The following is a 23,088-nucleotide window of genomic DNA, read 5'->3' on the forward strand; positions in this document are numbered from 1 at the left end:
ATTTGAGAAATACTATTGGTTTGAAAAGCCATTCATTAACACACTGCTTTAGAAATAAATGTTTGCTGAAATACAGACACTTCTAAAAGAATAAACTATGATCTGAGTACCAGGCATCAAGTCTTTGAATCTATCTAGCTCACTCTGCACGTCTGCACATGCATGAGTGTGTGTGTTTTAATGACTAACTGAAGTTTTCTGTTATAAAAAATTGTCATTTTAGAGAATGTATTATGGTAAAGTTCACTAGATTTAAAATATCAACTAATGGTATTTTCCCTAATACACATAAATCAAGGTAGTCACTCATAATAATTGGTATCATCTTAATAGGCATTGTAAAATTGTATAAAGTAAAATCCATAAGAACTTATTCAAGTCAAATGATAGCAAGCATTCCTATGAATAACATTTTTCCCTGGGTATTCAAAAAACAAGAGGAATTTCAACTACGTTCCGACCACTTCTCACGTATACCATAAAGTTCTTCTACAAGCACTACTCTTTTCTTTAAAACCTATTATTTACCTTTCAGATTCCAGTCATATAATTCCAAAATATCTCTGAATAGGAACAGTGAAAAGAGTTCAAGCCCTTTCACACAAAAATTCTGAAAAATAAACCAAAATCAAATTACTATAGATCTGTAAATAGATAGGAACTGAATGTTCAACTTTTTCGAGTTCAAGTACCTTAAAAAGTGTCTGTTGAAACTGTACTAAAACTATATAATTTCCTTAAAAGTTTGGCAACTGTCCTACAACAGCTCACTGTTGTAGGACAAAATTTCAGACAAAAATGCCATAAGGATTCCTGAGAAGTTAGCCCTTCTCAGTGTACAAATAAAATCATGTGAAATTTAAAAAGGTCTCACTTATGTCATATTTTTCTAACCCAATTATAAAATGTATCGGAATCTCCTGGGGACTTTTTGTTAATTCAAGTTACATATACATACCCCTAGGCTTTGATAAGCTTTCCCCCACCCCCACCCCACACATCCAGAATCACTGTTACAGAGTTACCCAAAAACAGAGGTCTTTTGTACCCTAAAAGTTCAAATTCTTGATGAAGGCAAAAAAAGGGCTAAGAAGAACTATAAAACTTTGTACCAAAATTTCTCCTATAAACAAGCTAAACAGATGATATATCTGCAAGTGAAATTTGTCTCATAATTTTTCCTCCTACTTGTTCTGCTAGGGGTTCATATATCACCCTGCATGATATCACGCCAGCAGTCATAAACTTTTACAATAGCAAATGAAGGCTTATGACCTTAAATTTCAAAAGGAAGCAAAAAAGCCCTTCTAAGCGGGAGAATAAAGGGGTATTTCTTTTTCTTTAGTTCTTTTTGAAAGGCAGGTAAAATGAACAAGACTTGCTCAGAATGAAATAGGTACCAACTAAACATGCATGTCATGCCCATCAATTCCCCTCCACGCTCCCTGCCCATGACAGAGCTGTCCCACGAAACAAGGTTTGCAAGAAGTGCCAAAAGCTCCAGAAATCGACCCTGACTCCAACACAATGTTAAGTGCACAAGCTTGTTTGCTGTCTAGTTGTTATTTCTTACTGTGATTTGTTGACATCACTAAATTCAAGACCAAAGCTATGAATCATTCTGCGATTCGCATTAATCTTCCTTTGGAATTTTAAATCTCTTGCATATATTTAGATAAATCTCCTGCTGAGCATCCGCAATGAAAAATAATTAGGAAAAATATGTAAATATATGGGAAGAAAAATGAAGCAAGCATTGATCTTGTCATTGGAGATAAATAAGATTATTCCAACAGCTATCAGATTCACTTTCACTATTCCAATTTCCTGTCTGATAATGGCCAGTAACCAAAATCTGTCCCCAGCGTAAAACAAACTAGAAGCAGATGTAAAGTTAATATCAGCAGATAAAACACAAGGAGAAAAGGGTTCAAAAATAGGTCAGTGAGTTGAAAAATGATGCAAATTTTAACTTTGACACTAGACGTACATTTCATTGACCCTTTCAAAAGTGAACATGATACTTAGAGGTATTCCTATGGCAAAAGCCAAGTTCAATGCTTTAAAATGTAAGTGTGGAATAAACGAATGAGCAAACCACAACAAGCTGTTAAACAATCTTCTCCCTTACCTCAGGCATCATCTCTTCAATGAAATGAATCGTGTAGTCTATGTTGAATCTAATTACTTTACACAGTGGAATCTGCAATAAGAAGAAGCGAGGTTCAGTTTCCCAATGCCTCCCTGCAGGCTCATATTGCACGTTTGCTACCTCATCCAGGAGGCCACAAACCAAATGAAAAGGTTTCACCTTATTTAAGCTATTAACAACACTGTACATGACACTTGAACACAACTGCTGGATTTTAATGACAAAAACCCAGCCGGCCCAGCCTCTCTAAGAAACCTGGATAATGTCGGTTTTTAATTAACGGTATTAGCAGCAACAACACAAACGTACCAAGAACCCCTTAAAATGAAACATATCACCTCTAAAGAGTTAATAAAACCATAATCATAAACTTTTCTTTCTCTCAGGTTTTTAAAATCTTTGGGTTTTCTTGCAGATCAGGGATGGTAGGCTGATAACTCATCAGTATGGATTCACAGGTCATTGAAGAGCACAATTCTTGCTGTCTATCTGGCTCTTGAGCAAAAGCAATTGTGGTAATCAATAATAAATTATAATAAAAATAATAATAGCTAACATTTATTGAGCCAGGCACTGTTCTAAATGCTTCCCAATATTCACTCATATAACCATCACAACATCTCTGTGAGATGGGTCTGACTACTGTGCCCACTGTACAGTGGAGGAGACTCGCAGACAGTTGTCAGGTCCCTTGCCTAAGGTAAGAGGTAGCTGGTGAATTACAAAGTCTTCCTCTAGAGCCCAGCTCTTAGCCCCTGGAGTATATGCTTCTCACTATCTGTTCTAATACTCAGAGGATGTGTGAAAATGAAGGAAGGCTCAGCTTGAAATAAATCCACATCTGTCTTATTTTACCAGTGTCTCATCAGACACTAGCCTACTGCCGACACATAATAGATTTTCTGTAAATATATTTTCAAATGAATGGAAGAATGAGAAAGGGAGGGAGGGACGTTACTGAAAGGGCTTGGCTGGCTATGTGGGGAAATAATAGGCCCAAAGCACTAGAGATGTGTCAAGTGAGCTTTTCTGGCTGCTTAATCTGTCTATAGGACAATTTTATATATATATGTAATCGTTTTTACAAACCATAGCAACCAAAAAGAAACAAATTTTAATTCTATCAGCAAAAGGGATGGTAAGAAAAATAGTCTTATAATGCCATCTACTGGAAATCTTTTTCTCAGAAATTAAGTTTAGTTTAAGTGCTTCTTTTTTTTTAAAGGAGAGGGTGGTTAATTTCAGTGAAATTCATAATTAACTTTAGTAAGGATCCATTTTCAATCTTCTTATGATAATGAGTTCTAAACATTCAAAGCAACATGCTAAGGCCACTACCATTTTTAAGTTCTGCTTTATTCCTATAATTGCTTAAAAATATTTAAGAGTTACAAATTTATGCATGATTCAATATATTTTTAAAATACCTATTCTTTGCTAACAACTGTTAGGTTCATAGTTACTCTAAAATAAGCCACAGGCCCTACCTTAAAATGTAAAGATCTAAAAGAAGAAAGGCATGTAAACAACTACAAACAAAATATAACACAATGTAATTTCTAACTGCAATTAAATAACAAACAAGTAACCAAAAAAAGTATAAAATGTAAAAGAACCAAAGAAGACATAACATTTGAGTTGTCTTCAAAGACAGGGAAGGATTTTCCAGAAAAATAAAATTGAAGCAGAACAGGTGTTTAGCTTCCAACAGGACAGAGAATACGGGGAGCTGGGAGAAGAAGTCATTTAGTTGTTCAGAGGGGGAAGTACATGGAGAGAGAAATGCCAGGTGATTCTAGAAAATATAAACTCTATTACATAGCCCTTATAAACCATGTTAATGTCAGAGCTTATGGCTATATGGCAATGAGAAGTCATTCAAGTACTTTAAGTAAGAGACTATCATTGTTTATATTTTAGATGAGTCTCTGTGGAAACAGTGTGGGAATGGCTTGTAGGGGAGCAAGAAGACCAAAGGACCAGACTGGAATCTAAAGCAATAGTCCAGGTGCCAAATGAAGGAGAGACTGGAAAGGATGGGACAATTTTTAAATGTGGTTAGATGTTACTGAAATACACTGTGACCATTCTGATGTGGGAGTGAGAGAGAAGAAAGAATCGAGGATGATTTCTGGGTTTCTGGCTTAAGTAACCATGTAGGTAACAATAGCATTAATACAGAAGTAGAAATTCATGACAATGTCCCCTGAGTACCTCAAATTCAATATATGGGGAGGATGAGTTTAGTTGCACACAGGTTGAGGGTAAGGTACCTGAGGGAACATCAAAGAGGGCATTGCGAAAGGCAATACATCAAGGCTATACATCACAGCTATAGATATCAAGCTGTAAGGATCAGAATACACATGGGAAGAAAACCATGGGAGGAAATGAATTACTCAGGGAGAGAGTATGTAAGAGAGAAAAGGACCAGAGCTCTTAGGAATATTCAAGAGGCAGGCAGAAAGAAAAAGCAAAAGTGCAAACTTACTCCCTCCTATCATGTGCAAAAGCACTCTGCTAAATGATTTATCCAAGTACAGCCCATTCTTCATCTCATTTTAACTAAAGTCACTTATTGGAATTCCTTCTTTGACCTCATCTCTTTATATACACTTTATTTTCTTTTTGGGTTTCCATCCATACCACCAAAGCCCTTCTCAGACACGTAAATCCGGAAAGGCGGGATCTCCTTACCTATTTAAACTGATCTCCAAGACTCAAAGAGAACTTGTCATTTTACTACACACTGGTCAACTGAGAAACTGTGTTACTGCAAAGATCACCAAAACAGCTCCCAATCAATGCCATCAAAAAATATAAACACCTACTATTATTTCTTAAAATATGTTTGAACACTTAAAAGTAAAGAGTATCACATGCTGACTGACATAAACTCCTATCTCATCCTAGCAAAAAATAAAACAAAACCTTCCCTAAACCTCTACATTCTAACTCTACTACTTCCAGGCACTGGACCAAATCCAGGTGTCAACAAGGCAACTAGAAATGCAAAACCAACTAAGTTGGGAGAGAAATGATCAAGGGTTTTTCTTGTGCTTTTGACAATGGGATTTGATATTGTGCAACTAATACTTACATCTTTATAACTTCAGTTAAGTTGTCAAACCGTTAGTAACATCAGGCATTATAAGTAGCAACAAATATACTACGTAAATGGATAAAATGTTCTCGGAATGCTCTATACTTAGCCAGCAAAACTTTCAATCCACTTCAATTCAAGACCTTAAGAGAACTCATCAGAACTAGATTTAGTGGAGATTTTATCATTACCATCATTTGCATGCCCTTCTTGCTGATGTTCTCTCACTAGCAAGAATATGAATCAGATCAGTAAAGCGATTTAAAAATTCTTTTTCTGGGGAGGCTATTTCAAATTCAAGAGGCCTTTGATGGAGCTAATTCCTATGAACTGTAAAACGCTCAGCTTAAAACTCGATTTATTTTGTCAACATCACTAATGTAAGTGATGGAGCTCTTCATTACAGAGTAAATTTCTCAAGTTTTGAAAATGTGAGTATTTACATAAAATAAATGTTGAAGCCAGGAATTTTTCTGTCCTATCTTTTATTTTATAACAGTAACAACTTTGATTAATTTAGCATTAGTGGCTCTCGGGGCCAAATCTTGTGCTGGGAGACTTAAAAAAAAGATGTCTTCTACTCACATTTGTGTGATCCTAAAATTGCTCTAAAAGACAAAGTCTATTTTTAAAAAATTATACCTGATTCTCCCTCAAACAGCAAGCATTGCCATCATTAATGAAGCTCAAAAAATCACTTGCACCAAGGTCAAAAAAGAAAAATTAGAAGATTCAAACCCAGCTCTATCTAACATCTTTTTCAAAACAAGAGGTACCCGTATTTCTTATGTGCCAAACACCATGATAAACACTCTTCATGTGTCATCCCATTTATTTTTCACAAAAGCCAATGAGATTGCTACAACTAATCCCCCTTTCCTACAGATAAGAAAAGCAAGGCTTATAAGGATTGAGATGTCAAGTCACAGAGCTAGCAAGTGGTGTTCACTAATATTTAAATCCTGGTCTTTCTGAAGCCACAGTGCTTTCCTTCTTTGATTAAGGTGATCCTAAAAGTCAAAATGAGATCTAGGGAATTAAGAGATAAGATAATAAATAATTTTAAGTATTTTCATGCCAACTTAACTATGTGTATTTTCGAGCCCTCTGGGGGGAAAAAGAGAAAGGCATTAGGAGAGGTGGGGGGCAGTCAACTATAAGATGATGAGATTTGGTGTAACAAAGGGTTTAAGTGTCTAAAATACTTACAAAAAAAAAAAGCAAAGAAACCATCGAAATTCAAAAACCTCCTATTTCCTTCTCATAAAGATTATTTAAGAGTGGTCCAGTATTTACTGCCTTTTCTGTATTAGTGAACAGATGGTCTACCCTGGAGGTAGATATAATATGTAACATCAAATGATTTTATTTTTATATTTACAACATAATCATCTTCTCAAAACAAACTCTCTATGATAAAATATACTGTGGAATAAAGAAAATCTCATTAGGAAAACAATTTGTTTTAAATTAGCATCGTTACTATGGAATCACATCTACTTATAAAGACAAAAAGAATGACAGACAGGGCCAAGGTAAGGCAAAGATTTGAATCTTACTTTATTCTACAATGAAACAGTTTCAAGTCTTAAGCAAACAGTACTAAAATAACTTTTCAAATTGCAAGTGTAATTTCATGTAACCAAACCAGAAAAGATTAAAGAACATTCTATTTTGATGTGGATATATCATAGCTATAATTCATTAAGTCCTATAACAGGGTCTGGGTCAAGTATAGTCGAGCTGAACGTACAGTGAATTGTCCCGCAACACTGTAGGAAAGGATGCGTAGCAGCACACTTGACCCAGTTCATATGCTGCCCGGACTGCTAGCATGGAGATGGAAAAAGTTTGACTCACAGATACAGAACTTTCATTTGAATTGATTAGCAACAAAGTAGCCCTAATACCTGTGTAAAACTATTGTGAATCCATATGTCAAAGTCTCTTAAAGAAGACATATGCCTGAAATTCAAAAGCAGAAAACTATGCGTAAATACTTCAGTTTCCAAATGTCCTAACAAGCTCTATTTCTCTTTCTATTGCTCAGAGACTAAATAGCTTCTCCTTAAAACTTTCCAACTTTCTTTTGAAGGACACTCTACCCAAAATAGCTTTAACACATTACTCCACAGTTTATCCTCCTTTTTCAGTCTTTCACACTCTCAAAATGTTATTCTGACACGTTTACTTATACCATTTAATGTTGACCGAACCTGTGACTCATTAGCACAGATGTCACACTGCCACCTGACACACACTGCCACAGACTTCCCACAGCTCAAACAGAGGGACGCACCTGACTCCTAAATGTTACTTAGGAGTCAGATGAAGGAAAATCTATTTTGACTTTTAGAAAGAAAGGATGAAGGGAAGGTAGGGAAGGAAGGAGATATAAGGAAAAAGGAAGACAGCCACATACTTACATTGGTCAGGGGAGCATGTGCAAACATAGAAAATCCTTCAAAGATATACTCATGATCATCGTATTCTATCACAGTTGGCCTGTCAGTCTAAAAGCAAACAGGAACACAAAACACAAATTAAATACATGGCACAATTTGCATGTGCAGAAATACATCAGGACACAGTAACAATTGGAGAAACACAGGGATTTTGTGGACTCTGTTAACATTGTCCCAGGCACCTGGGAGAATTTCATACAAAAGTGTAATTTTAGATGGAATTCTCTTACTTCGGAGGATTCTCTGGCTTTAGATGTTGCGTATAATATTTATGTACTGAGCCCATCAATGATGTTTATTATGGGAGCAATAAAGAAAAAAAAACGCTATATGTAACTTCATTTTTCTAGGAACTTGTTTTATTTAATCCCACAATACTAGCAGTTCTGTTCTTTCTGAACTGTATTTCTGAACTAACAGAAGTCCTAATAGGAACAAGAAAATAACACAGTTGACTCAAACGCAAAGTGAAAAAAGACCCTGCATCAATCTGGTCAAGATCAGCAACAGCCTGGAAGGCTCTGCTCAGCGCCTCCGAGCTCCATCCCCAGCCTCTCCAAGGAGAAGCCAACCAACCAAACACTGCAACAAACCAATTCCCACATGTCTAAGATCTTAATTACCTGAAAATTATACAATACAAATGTCTTCTACACATGAGGGAGTCTCTTCCTTATATCATTCTTATACCCCACCATTTTTCATCTTAAATTAAATTCGGAGGTAATTATCAAGATTGATAACCAAAAAGACACATTTCTAATATAGGTACTGAATATCATTCTTTTAAACATTATATTTATAATAAAACGGTGGCTTATGCCTATAATCCCAGCTATTCAGGAGGATCTCTTGCGGTCAGGAGCTCAAGACCAGACTGGGCAACATAGCAAGACCCTATTTCTTTAAAAAAATTTAAAAATTAGCTGGGCGTGGTGGCACACCTGTGGTCCAAGCTACTTGGGAGGTTGAGGCAGGAGGATTGTTTGAACCCAGGAGTTTGAGGCTGCAGTGAGCTATGATTGTGCCACTACACTGCAGCAAGACCCCATCTCTTAAGAAAAGAACAACTTGGGGAGGGGAAAATGAAAGAATATCTAAATACATATTATTTGTTTTGCCTATATTACTGTTACTTTCTAGTTGAGAAACTCAGCACAGCTGGTCTAAATTAAATATAATGAAAAGAACTTGTGATGAAATAATAACGGTATAGCCACTTTGGAAAACAGTTTGGCAGTTCCTCAAAATATCAGAGTTACCATGCCATCCAGCAGTTACAGTCCTAGGTATATACCTAAGAAATGAAAACATACATCCACACAAACAACTACTCCCAAATGTGCACAGAAGCATTATTAATAATAGCCAAAAAGCGGAGACAATCCAAATGTCTATCAATTGATGAATGGATATATATAATAAGGTATATCCACACAGCAGAATATTATTTGGTCATAAAAAGGAATGAAGTACTGATGTATGTTACAACATGGACGAATCCTGAAAAAATTATCCTGAGTGAAAGAAGGCAGACACAAAAGACCATATATTTTATGACCCCACTCTTAAAAAATATGTAAAATAGGCAACTCCATAGAGACACAAAGTATCTTAATAATTGTCTAAGGCTAGAGGGTGGGAAAGAATTGACTAACGGGTACAGGGTTTCTTTTGAATGAGACAAATGTTCTAAAGTTAGATGATGGTTATGGTTTTACAACTCTGTAAATAGACTAAAATCATGAATTATATAATTTAAATGGGTGAACTGTATGTTATCTGAATTGTATCTCAATAAAATTGTAAAAATATATAATTACAAATAATTAACTTTGAAATCTCTTGAATGAAGTAACCAGAATTAACAAATTTCACACTGTGAAAGGCAATATAGCATAACAGAATAGCACACAGGCGTATGCACAGGAATGTACTCCTGGTTCAGATAACCACCCTAGGTTCAAATAACCACCCTGCCACTTACTAGCTGAGTAATCTTGAGTTACTTAACCTCATCTGTAAAATGTGGACTATTGCCCCACGTGTACAGTGGAGGTAAAATCTCTTCACAGGTTTGTGGTGAGAATTAAATAAATTAATATATGTCAAACACTTAAAATAGTGCCTGGAACATAGTACATGCTCAACAAATATTAGGTATCATTATTACTATCATGAACATACAACAGATTTTCTTGTTTGGGTCACTAGATAATAAATAAGTTGTTTGCTGATTTTTAAGGGATGTGGAAGTGTTCTATGCATTCTTCTCACTCCATAGCTCCAATGAATAGTTCCATAACTCACTGGCTGTTATGAATTTGATTATTATGTGGTACTGATAATATAAATGAAAAAAATATACGGTAGTATAGTGAGAGGAGGCTGAAATAAATGCCATCATGATAGAGGCCAATTTAATTAACATAAAAATAAAATATTTTTAAAAGAAAAATCATTTAAGAACTGAATCACTCAATGTGAAAAAAAAGAACTGAATCAGTAACTTAGTCTATTTACATTTTAAATTATATGACATTTGATTTTGTTGGTAACTTACTAAAAAGTTTGTAGGAGGGGAGACTGTAATCCGATAGTGGAAGAGTCTGCCAGCATTGTTGGTCATGGGACGACACGGCTTGATGGCCTGTGGGGAAAAAAGAAAAGTTTACAGGTAAAGCAGCAAAATAGTTTTGTTTAAAAATGACTGTATTTTCTAGATTTACTCCTGACAAAAAAGGTTTTATGTGTGCTCCTTCACAGACTGGTAGGAAAGAACAGTGTTCACTGTACCATTAACCAGATGGATAAAAAAGGGCTGGCCGGTCACCAGTTCTCAACCATTTCCTCACGCGTTGGTAAAGTGGGGATGTCCAATACGGCCATAAATGTCTGTGGGTTTTTGGGCCCCCAAAATGCCATGAGTTCAGTAAACAGGTGATTATCATCCATGGGGATATCTGGGGGACGATCTCTAGACCCCTAGTGCATGTGGGAGGCCTGCCATTGGCGAAGATCTGGTGCTCTTCCATCCAGGCGGGTGGGGAACAGGCCACATTGGTATCAAGGAGGGTCTGGAGAACTCACGACGCTTGCCACAGTAGCAGAGATGGAGACTTCACATGAGCCCAACAGCATGGACCCCACTTACCAAGGCTAAAGCTAATTAAGCTATCTTCCACTACTGCCAAACATCAGCTGACCAGCTATAATGAGCCATGCTGAGAGCCCAAAATGACACCATTCCATGAGAAGACCAACCTGCTACTGGGTAGCAAGTTGATTACATAGGCCCCTTCCATCGAAAGGGCCAGAAGTTTGTTCTCATAGGAATAAACATGTGATCTGAGTATGGGTTTGCCTTTCCTGCCTGCAGGTCCCTAGTACCACCACCCTCCCGGTCTACCTTCAAGGAAGGGCCTGCTGCCCAGCTGTGGGGAATGTAGTCAGCACACAGCCTGCAGCTGCCAGCTCCCTCGGGGTCAGCCTCAGCTGCAGAGTCCCCTCTCCCAAAGTTGTGCCCTTCCTAAGACACTCTGCTCTGAGGACCAAGGGAGATGGGTGTATAAAAGCCATTCCAGCCCAACAAAAGAAAATTCCAACAAGCGAGGCTTGACCAGGCCCACGTCACAGGTGGACCCCTCCATCTATTCCGGCCCACCCCTACTCTCTTGCCACAGGTGTTGATCCCTAATCAACACCCAGTGCTCCCAGCCTGAGACACATGCACAAACACTCGCCACACGCCACCCTGACCCACAGCTCCTCACTACGTCAGCCAACTTTCAAAGACAAATGAGGGAGAACTACGGCAAATATTTCAAATTATCAGACACTATCTCATAATCTTTATTTCAATTATTGTTATGGCCTCAAACAAGATTTAAATAGAAACTAGGGATTTACATATACTATGTTTACACATAATGCACCAAATCATAAAGTGATAATCCTGGGATTAATAAAAATAGCTTATAAAAATAAAAGATAACAGTTGGAAAAAAATGAAGGAAAATAATTGCAAAAGAGTAGTTATATAAGACGCTGTGATGTAAAAGTGTTCTGCCCATTCAGTCAAACTTATTTAGTGTGTTCCTGACAAACCAGGGGCTAGGGACACAGGTCAGTAACTCAGTTTGGTGCGGAGGACAGAGTAACGGTGTCTGCCAAGCGCTGTGGTGAAGGGAAGCACCAGCAGGTGGCGCATGGCAGCCTTACCCCGGGAAAAGAGGACGTGGCCTCACAGCACTCTAAGAAGAGCATTTCTCCAGGGCAATTCATAACCATTTATAATGAAAAAATATTATAATATGTGCAGTTTTAGAATATTTAAAATAACAAAAAACATACCAAATCCACCTTGCCTATTTTAAATAATGAGCCTTCCAAAACTTTTCAGAATTTCCTTGGTAACACTCCCCACTCTGCCCCCAAAACCCAAGTACTTTTCCTCTGCAATTATCAGTAACAAAGACTATCAGGGAATATGAAAAGAGCATTTCAATGGTATTATTTCATTTATGGGGAAAAGAATAGCAACAACATCTGTCTACTTCTGGCTTCTCAGCATTTACAAACATAATAACCCAAACCAGTTACCTCTTCTCCAGGGTAAATGCTGTGCCTAATTCCTGTGCGTCTCGCTTTTGCGCTGCATTTGCAGAGTGGTCCATCATTCATCTGTCAGAAACACAATGTAATTCGTTTTTATTGGAGGGAAAAATCCACACCATGGACAATGATGCCTCGGAAACTGTGTGGGTTTTAATGTCATGAGCAATGAAGCTCTGAAGAGGCTGTCACGGTTAGAAGATTAAACGGATGTTCCAAAACCAATAAAGCTGCAAACTGTCTATATTGTCTGATAAAGGGAAACGGTATGACAATGCTGCATCCCCGAGTTATTTGTGCAGCCAAGCAGAAAATATCAATGTCAGCACACTGTTTGTCCCCATCTTCCCCTACCACTTCTTAGTACATTTTTTTCCTATGTTTTCTTTCAGGAAAAATGACTCTTTTACCCCCCCAAAAAAGCATATTTTATATCCTGGAGGAACATATACAATGTTTTCAAGGTGACCTGCAGATTAAATGTTTTGAAAAGACAAACTAAAAGGTTTCTCTGAAGCAGAGAGAAGAAAATGCCTGCAAGAACCAGAAAAATTTACAACACTGGTTAGGTTAGGCTAAGTCTTTTTTCAACTGAAGTCATTTTAGTGCCATGAACTCCACTCACATGATTCAGTAAGAAAACAGTTCTTGAATAGCTCTTGGACAGAAAGATGAGTGCTAAGCATGGGGGGCTGTGTACTCAAGAAATATTTACTCTAGAGAGGAGAACAACAAACATAGGATATGCTTAGTAATTTAAAAGGAAAAAAAATCACTCTAAACAGAGGTGATGCTCAGGCTTCAAAGAGTTGAAAAGTGAAGGGCTGGACAGGAAAAGAAGATGGCTATTCCACATGAAGCATCACCACACATGAGGGAAAAACAGAAGGCAGAAAGCCCATGTAATGCTCTGAGGCCATGAGATCTATCTGAATAAAACACATCATTTATGTGAGCAAGAAGCCAAAAGAAGCACAACTGAAATCAAAATCTGAAGGGCCTTAAAAACCAGTTTCATAAGTTTATCTAGTATAAATGGTAATATTGAATCAAAAAGGAGACTAGAACTTAGATGGGGATAATGGGAAAGTGGAGTTCCATTTCTCTTTCTTTGTATTAACTAAAAGATACATACCTACACATATTTCTTTAAAGTTCTTAGGATGTATAACTCATTAGGCCCAATTAAAATATAAAATAAAATATCTCAAGCAGGGCATGGTGGCTCATGTGTGTAATACCAGCCTAGGAAACATAGCAAGACCCTGTGTCTAAAAAAAAAAAAAAAATTCTGTTTTAATTAAGTAGGCATGCTAGCACACGCCTATAGTCCCAGCTACTCGGGAGACTGAGGTGGGAGCATCACTTGAGCCCAGGAATTCAAGGCAACAGTGAGCTATGATTGTACCACTGCACCACAGCCTGGGCTGCAGAGCAAGACCTCATCTCTAAAAGAAATAAAAAACAAAATATCTTAATAGGACATTGAAAAGAAGTATTAACATGAGAAGCTGTAACTTTCTTTAGACTTTTGGGAACTCTAAAGCTCCAGGTGGTACAGCAGAGGAATAACATTACTATCTAGAAGAAATACGATGTTAAGATATTACCTAAAGTAACAGCTGGCAAATGAGAGATGTAACAGGATTCCATCACAAGTCACAACATACTCCTAATGCTGGTTATAACTTGCTGTGATGAAAAATGTGGAAAAATCACTTAGTACTCACTATTTCCAGGGAAGCACACAGACATCCTACATGCTTGCCTTTTACCAGGGTCTGGGCTCCTACACAATCAGCCCTTCACACAAGGCTCAATTGTACAAAGAACACAAACCAAATACGGGAAACAGAATAGTGAGACTATATAGAAGGCGCTGGCAAATCTTTGATAGGAATAGGAATCCAAAGAAATCACAGTAGAGGCTTCTTGCTAGACAGAAGAACGAGAATCAATTAAAAAGGCCATACATGGGGAAAGAGTTTCTTTTATAACGGAACAAAAATGTTCTAAAATTTAATTGTGGTGATAGTTTTGCAGCCCTGTAAATATACTAAAACACAGTGGACTATAAATTTTAAGTGTGTACATTGTACCATATGTGAATTATAACTCAATAAAGCTGTTTAAAAAGAAAACCCTACACATGATCAGCGTATAAAGATAAGTTTTAAAATGCACTGGCAATTTTGCAAACATTTCTGCTCAATTCCAAGACAGCAAAAGTTATCATAAAGTACATTTTTGTCAGGTATTCTAACTATATTAATTCTATCAAGAAAAAAAAAATGTACATAGCTGTGATCTAACAGGAACCAAAAGAAGAGCATTCTAATTAATACACAATGGTATAATGTATTCACAAAATATAAATTTTAAATTATCTTTTTATAGTCATATGATCTATTATGCAAGCACAATATATGTATTAAAGATACTTTTATATGTATTGTATATTTGTCAGATACAAATCTTTTATAAAGATACTATTTTTATTACATATTACTTCTTAATAAAACAGTAATTCAAAATAAAAATGATTATGTCCAGCTATTACATCATTAGCTCAAACACACTTAATAAGGAAGAGACCTTATAAGGACTTATGACTGTTACCAACTAAAAAAAGCTTTATAAGACTTGTTCACTATTTTGCAGCAAGAAACATTCCAGGTGAATTGCTTTTAAAAAGATCTACGAGTTCTCTCTCCCTCTTCCTACCATTTGTCTCCTTTCACCTACGGCAAGTTTAATGAGATAGCACCATTATCTTGTGCCCGAACACAGAATTTACAAACATCATCAAATATGATTCAAGGAACAGCTGCTCTGGTGCTTATGCTTTGGAACTGAACTCTGAAGCTGAAAAGAAATAGCTCTGAAGAATGACCCAACCCTGAGAGTAAAATTCAGTTTGGATACCAGCCAACGTGGATCTTCTGAGCCCAGAGCCATAAATGTAATACATGGGGTTGCGACTTTCACAGCAAGATCATAAAACACACGCACCTGGCCTGGGTCATTGTACCAAAGTTCATCATGAAGTCGGTCAGGGTGGGCCTTTTTGCGTTTGATTTCTGCAATGACGTCAAAAACTTCAGAGTCCGAGCTGCTAGAACAGGTGCTGTCCTCATCAGACTCACACTCAGATTCACTGGAACTCTCTAACAGAGGTGGAGGGAAAAACACAAATAGATATTGAAAAAATTAACAAAATGGTTTTTGTGGAGACTTCCAAATGACCTAAACCTCTAAATGTAAGGACGGCTATTTATCCTTCCAGCAAACACTTGAGGGTTTACTCTGCACCACTCTGCTAAGCAATACATGAAAAATAAAAAATAAGACAGCCCATAATACAAAGTCACAATCTAGTTGGGGAAGCAAAGAAAACATTTTTACAGAGAAAATAAGACTTAATCAATAATGCCAGATAAAATAAAAACACAGTAGTAGTATCTGGTTTCACACTTAAAAAGCTATAGCAATTCACAAAAGGGCAGGTCCACCGTGATCTGGAAAGGTCAGTGACAACTTCATGGAGGAGGCACATGTGACCCAGGCACTGGCGAGGGATGGCAGTAGGCTGATGAGGAGGGAAGAGGAAAGGAACAGAGAGGGAGCGCTGCAAGCAAAAGCATGGAGTTAAGAACATGAGTGGACTTTGGCTAGAGCACAGGCCCCGCAGAAAAATACTGGGAGGTGACAGACTGGGAGCTGAGGGGCTGGGAGTGTTGTGAACGCCAGACTAAATGCCGGGAACACAAGATTGAAGACTTAAAATTTTTTTCTCTCAATAGTAGCAAGAGAAGATTTTAGTCGTTGAAAGTGACTGAATAAAAACAGATGTTAAGCCTGGACAGGGTGGCTCACAACTGTAATCCTAGCAATTTGGGAGGCCAAAGTGGGAGGATCCCTTGAGGCCAGGAATTCAAGACCAGCCTGTGTAAGAGCGAGACCCCGTCTGTACAAAAAATAGAAAAATTAGCCAAGCATGGTGGCACGTGCTTGTAGTCACAGCTACTCGGGAGGTTGAGGCAGGAGGATCACTTGAGCCCAGGAGTTTGACATTGCAGTAAGCTACGATGATGCCACTGCACTCTAGCCCGAGCAACAGAGCAAGACCCTGTCTCAAAAAAAAAAACAGATGTAGAATTACGCTAAAATAAGCCAGTCACATAGACAAATACTGAATGATTCCAAACATATGAGATACCTGCAGTGGTCAAATTCATAGAGACAGAAAGCAGAATGGTGGTGGCCAGGCGACGGCTGGGGGAAGGGAAGACATGGGAGTTGTTGCTTAATGGTTTAATGGGTACAGGTTCAGTGTAGCAAGATGAAAAGTTCTGGAGATTGGATGCAAACAACATGAATGTACTTAACACTACTAAACTGTATACTTAAAAATGGTAAAGATGGCAAACTTTATGTTATATGTATAATTTTTTTAAAAAAGACCTAGAAATTAGATTAACCCCATAAGAGATTAATGTAGTAGTAGCATAATAAATTCTAACACTTACAGAGTTATATTTATGTGTGCTGTATGAAATAAATGCTACTGTCATCCCTATTTTACAGATGGGAAAACTGAGGCACAGAGAGATTAAATGGCTTGCCCAAAGTCACATATCAAGTGGAACAGGGATTCAAACCCAGGCCACCGGGCTACAGAGTCAGTGCTTTTACCCATTACAGACACTGCCTCTTAGTATGTAAGACGTAATGAAGGTGGGCAGATGAGAACGAAACAGAACACATTTGTAAATGCACACTGAATGCCTCATCTGTGCATGGCATTCAGTCAGGGCCTAAGGAGACAGTGGTAAAAAGTAGTTTCTATTCTCAAAGATCTCACCATCTATTTGGAACCTCAGAACACACATGAAAAAAATAGATCATGGCCGGGCACGGTGGCTCACGCCTATAATCCTAGCACTCTGGGAGGCCGAGGCGGGCGGATCGTTTGAGCTCAGGAGTTCGGGACCAGCCTGAGCAAGAGCGAGACCCCGTCTCTACTAAACATAGAAAGAAATTATACGGACAGCTAAAAATATATATAGAAAAATTAGCCGGGCATGGTGGCACATGCCTGTAGTCCCAGCTACTCGGGAGGCTGAGGCAGGAGGATTCCCTGAGCCCAGGAGTCTGAGGTTGCTGTGAGCAAGGCTGACGCTACGGCACTCTAGCCCAGGCAACAGAGTAAGACTCTGTCTCAAAAAAAAAAAAAATAGATCACCATATGAAAAAGTTATAGAAATCATCCAAGTGAGTAGAAAGAAACCTTCAAACAGGTGTGCTATCATTGCTGTTTCCTCATCAAACCAGGTGATCCTGGCAACGGAGGAGGCCAAGGAGGGCCACCTGCCCATCGCCTAGGTGTGGGGCACACACTCCTGCTTTCAGAGGAACGCTGAGGACAACTCTACAAGGGACACACTTGTTAGCATGGCTTGCAAATGAGATCTCTGATGTATTCTGCTGAATATAACTAAGAAAAAATAAGATGAAAAAGAAGGAGGTTCCACTGCTATATTTTGCTGACTGTAATTAAAGAAATAAAAATAAAAAAGAAGTCTCAATATGGGACTCTCAAGGATATTTCCCAAAAGTCCACAATTAAGCCACAATAAAAGAGCACAGGGTCTTGGTCTAGTGGCTCTGTAACACACCTAAATCCTCATCGAGCTTCGTCTTCGGTGGTTCCCACGGAGGCCTGGCGGCTTTGGCCTTCTCTTGCCTGCTCCCCAGCTCTTCCTCAAATTTGTCATATAAGTCACGGAGCCTACTGGTTCCAACCACGGTAGAGTCTCCCTTTTAAAAATAAAGGATCAATATTAGGAAGTACAATAATGATCATAATAAAGATACATAAGACCTCATTAGTAATCAAATAATTTTTAACAGCAAGATGCCACTTTTCAATTTAACATTTAGCAGAACTTTGGCAAAGATACTCTGGATCACACACTTATGGCTGACACAGCCCTCAGGTAAATGTACTTTGCCAACATTCAGAAACATCAGAACTGCTTATCTATACCCTTTTGATAGGACATTTTTTAAAAAATCATGACCCTCAGAGAATTCAAGACAACTGACACCAGACACCCTCCTGAGGAATGTCTACTTCCCACTGAAAATCGCTGATAGTCTACCTTCCACATCACCCCAACAAACAAAAGGAAATAGCCTATATGTCCTCTCTCTCTCTCTCTCTCTCTCTCTCTCTCACACACACACACACAAATATACATACACCCCATAAACATGGGGGCAGACACACAAACACACACCACAAACACAGGGATTCTGCAATGCATTCTTAAAGGAAGTTCTCCATTTTATTCCACTCTCTTTCCAGGTTGAAATTCACTTTAAATGTCTACACTCTTTGGCTTAGTAAACTCAAAATGTAATAACCATACTTTTCAAATGCAAAATAAAGTTAAGCCATTAAATCTGGTATCCAGAAGAGGGGATAATTGCTTTTCCTCAATCCCCACCTCATTGCTGAGATTGGCAACAGCAGGATACTCTGATATTCTTACCAACTTCTCTGGAGCAGATGACAAAACTCAAAGGCAAATGTTGGACTTTTGGGCTTAGTTTTCCTTCTACATTGGAGTTTAATATAATATATCCATAACAATGTAAGAAAAGAAAAACCAGCTCTGCCTGTTTAAACTCCCTGTACTTCAGTGTCTTTGTCTTTGCTGCTTTCAGAATAACACCACCTAGGGCAGCCATTCTTCCCTTCTTGCTAACAGAACCATAATGCCATCAGTTTTGGGGGCAGACAACTCCTGATCTCAGGGAAGGTGGGCTGAGCCACCTTCTCTCTCAAAGATGTCTACTTCCTAATCCCCAGAAATTAAACGTTATCCTACATGCCATAAAGGACTTACAGATGTTATCAAAGTTGTAGAATTTGAGGTGGGGAGATCATCCTTGATTATTTGGGTGGACCCAATCTGATTACAGGAGCCTTTAAAAGCAGAGAACTTTTACCAACAGAGGTCAGAGATGCAATGGAAGAAGAGACATATTCAAAGCATGAGAAGTACTCGATTGCCCTTGCCGGCTATGAAGATGGAGGAAGGGATGAAGGGATCCACAAGTCGAGGAATGCACACAGCCTCTAGGAGCTGGGAAGAGTTCTGAGCTGACAGCCAGCAGGGAAACAAAGACCTCTGTCCCCCGCAAGGAACTGAACCCTGCCAAAAACTGAATGAGTAAGACGACCAGTTTTCTCCGGAGCCTCCTGAAAGGAACATAGCCCCACTGATACCATGATTTAGCTGATGAGACCTAAGAAGGACTTCTGACCACCAGAGCTGTGAGATGACAAATGTGTGTTGTTTGAAGCCATGTGGCTTGTGGAACTTTGTCATGGCAATGATGGAAAACAAATGCTTGAGGTAGGTACATGATGTGGCCCTGTCAAAGGAATGGAAGGGGAGCTTGGGTGAAGTGCTAGAAATGCTCCACCCAACATGCCCTCTGAGTCCTGCGTGTGGGGACACAGCTGTGCAAGGACATGACACTTACAGGGGCTGCATCATCCTGCAACTGTGAAGGATGCCCAAGAAGACAGTAGAGCCCTGCCACCACGGAGCCACTGAACCAACACTGGCCATGGCCCCCTCCAGACACCTTACTATGAGAAAAATAAACCCAGCTGATGAAGTCCTGCTGAGTCAGGTATTACTACTCCCAGCAGCACTCCTAACTGACAGAACACCTTCTTGCCAGGATGTCTTGAGGATTACCTCAAACATGGCATGATGAGAAGCATGGAGTAAAGTCTGACACCATAAAAGTGCTCAGTATGTGAGCTTTCCCTTCCCTATATCACACGAACTAAATAACTTAAAAGCTTGCTCTTATTTATCAAGTGAAATATCCCACCATTATGAGAGATTTCTCAAACACTTTTTTCCCAAAGACAAGGAAATCTCCTTTCAATTCCCCCACAAAGTCCAAATAGAAGTTATTTTCACAAAATTCCAGACAACACAACCCTATCCTATCCCACGCACCAAACGTAACATCTCCAATTTTAATGCTCTAAATCTGTGGATAATTGTTCCTTCACTCCTTCATTTAATCAATGAACATTATTGTGTGTCTACGCCGAGGCAAATGTGCCTATGCTAATGGGATGGAGGCATAACACCCATGGAGAAGACAGGAAGAGGGAGAAAAGGGGAGAGTTACAGAGAATAAAATGGAGATGAAAAAAAGAAAAAGAAAGAGAAGTGAGCATATGGAGGAGGTCGTGGAGTCCACCATGGCAATGAGCATGCTGGCTACGGAGCCACACGTGCCCCCAGCCTCTGCCGTGCAGGCATTAGGAGTCCTCTCCACAGCCTGATAAGGGTGACTGACGATAGCTCCCCTTCCACAAAACCAGCCAACATGCAGGGGAAACTTCCTATGGTGGTGCTCCTCTGGCCAAGGATACACTCCAAAAAGACAACTCAAATTCTTATTTCCCATTTTTGGGGAAAAACACACACACACACATATACACACAGCATAAACTATTATAGTTACAAGTGAGAGCTTATGGAATCACTAGTATCAGTGTTATAAAGAATTCAGAATAAAGAGATATTTTAATTAACCTACTACACTCTTGGCCTTTGGCTTTTTAAAACAGATTTGTCCATAGCAGTGATTCTCAACTGGGGGTAACTTTTATCTAGTGGGTAGAGCCCAGAGATGTCGCTAAACGTACTAAATGCATGGGGCAGCCACCACAATAAAGAATGATCTGGCCCAAAACACCAATAATACCAAGGTTAGAGCAACCCTGGTCTGTAGCTTCTCTCCTACTTCAGACCTACCACCTGATCCATGGGGTCGCTGGAGTAGTAGTTTTCTGAATGGGTACATCGAATCCACACAGGCTTAAGAAGTTCTTCTTCTTCCTCCTCATTTTTGTCAGGCAGCATCTCTTCAGGCTCTTTTTCCTTGATTGAGGTATAGTTCTTATCTTTGCCAGAGCTCTGGTTGTCACTCCATCTGTCTTTTTCTTCCTCCCAACGAGCTCTCTTCTTCTCCCTACTTGGGGAGCGACTTCAAAAGGGAGCAAAGGAGGCTAATTATTAAAAATGCTCTTCCATTGTAAAAACTAGCCTATTTTACCTGTTTGGTAAAATAGAAATTCCATGCCAAACCACCATATTTACTTTTTAAACCAGTGATCCTATTTTACCTGTTTTCTAAAATAGAAATTCCATGCGAAATCACCATATTTACTTTTTAAACCAGTGATTCCCAAACACCAGTCTGGTGGCATCAGAATCACCTGAAGTTTACTTGTTTAAAAATACAAATTCCCAGGCCCCACCCCAGATCTACTTACTGATTCACAATCTCCAGGGGTGGGGCCCAAGAATCTGTATTTTTAATACTCTCCCCAGGTGATTCTGGTGTACATCCAGCAGGTTCAGGAACAACCGATAAACTGTAACTCCTAGAAGAGAAAGATATTTGGGAAATACTTGGAAATCTCCACAAAAGATCAATTTCAGTAACTAGTTTTGAATCCTCTACATCTTGCTTTGCCAGGAAAAAAAAAAAGACTTCACAAAACATGGTCTCAACTTGGCCATAACTGTCGACTATAATCCAAGAGTGAACCACGTATATCATTCCTAACCATTTCTCTGGAACCCCACACTTGAGTATTACTACTTAGTGAATCAACATTCTGACTACTTCTGATCCCCACAAATACTAATATTAACTCAGTTGATATGGAAGGATGAAAAAATATCTTTGTTTCCTTAAATTCCTGGGGCTTGAAATCTACAAAGACTCAGCCTATAGATGTATATGGAGAGAAAACCTATAGGGTAGATCTTTAATTTAAGCCCAAGAAATTTAGGTAGAACATATAGACCTTGGGAATTCAGTAAAGGAGAATAACTGCTTTATTAGACCAGATGGTAGCACAGCTCCACTAACAAAGTTACTACTATCCAAGAAAGTTTAAAACCGATCAAAGCCACAAATTGACTATTTTCTTTAACTCTACCACTAACTTCTAATTTTATAACAGGGAAAGTCTATGTGTATGTATATGTGTAGGTGTGTGTACTCAGGAGGGATTAGGCAGGTTGTACATATTGATTATTTATATACCTTCTAAACATCACAATATGTATCATTAGTTTTATTACCAGAAAAAATAGTTACTGTCAAAGTAAAATGTGTATGTTCACCATAGAAAATAATAAAGCATAAACACAAAAATAAAACAAAAATCACCCATAATACCACCTAGAGATAACCACTATATTTCACCAATGTTTAAAAACATATATAGATACACAAATATATATCTAAATATATACATGTTTTTACAAAAAAAGGAACTCTATAGCCTGCTCTTCTCATGCAATAGTAAGTCAGGAACGCCTCTCTATTTCAACACATATATCTGAACCATTTTTAATAGGTGCATATTATTCTTTTGTATGTATATACCATAATTTAACAAACCTAATGATAGTTATTTACGTGCTAACATTTTTTTCGCATCATAAACAACACTACCATGAGCACATCTGTGTTCTTTGCACACTTGTCAGATTATTTCCCAAAGTGTGTGTACTTTTTTTTTAAAGCTTGTCTCCAGATAGGTAGTACTAGTTTAGTCTACCATCAAAACCTTATATGAGTTCTCCTTTCCACACATCATATCAACATGGTTGTTTTGAATCTTTCCCATTCTA

General features: G+C 38.4%; 1 protein-coding gene across 5 annotated transcripts in view; it reads right to left on the reverse strand.

Annotated features, from left to right (window-relative positions):
* The window catches only part of DROSHA (drosha ribonuclease III), a 105,346-nt gene that overhangs the window by 69,178 nt on the left and 13,080 nt on the right, over positions 1-23,088 (reverse strand). For 4 of the 5 annotated variants that reach the window (XM_045566537.1, XM_045566540.1, XM_045566539.1 and 1 more), the window contains 9 exons: positions 21,714-21,824; positions 21,193-21,424; positions 18,013-18,154; positions 15,347-15,501; positions 12,323-12,403; positions 10,284-10,370; positions 7,682-7,768; positions 2,132-2,203; positions 529-610 (listed from right to left, as the gene is read on the reverse strand). In XM_045566537.1, coding sequence (XP_045422493.1) covers positions 529-610; positions 2,132-2,203; positions 7,682-7,768; positions 10,284-10,370; positions 12,323-12,403; positions 15,347-15,501; positions 18,013-18,154; positions 21,193-21,424; positions 21,714-21,824 — 1,049 coding nt within the window. The remainder of the gene's footprint in view (positions 1-528; positions 611-2,131; positions 2,204-7,681; positions 7,769-10,283; positions 10,371-12,322; positions 12,404-15,346; positions 15,502-18,012; positions 18,155-21,192; positions 21,425-21,713; positions 21,825-23,088) is intronic. The other variant, XM_045566541.1, reaches the window with a different exon arrangement.

This window comes from Lemur catta, chromosome 12, assembly GCF_020740605.2.
Source record: "Lemur catta isolate mLemCat1 chromosome 12, mLemCat1.pri, whole genome shotgun sequence".
NCBI lineage: Eukaryota > Metazoa > Chordata > Mammalia > Primates > Lemuridae > Lemur > Lemur catta.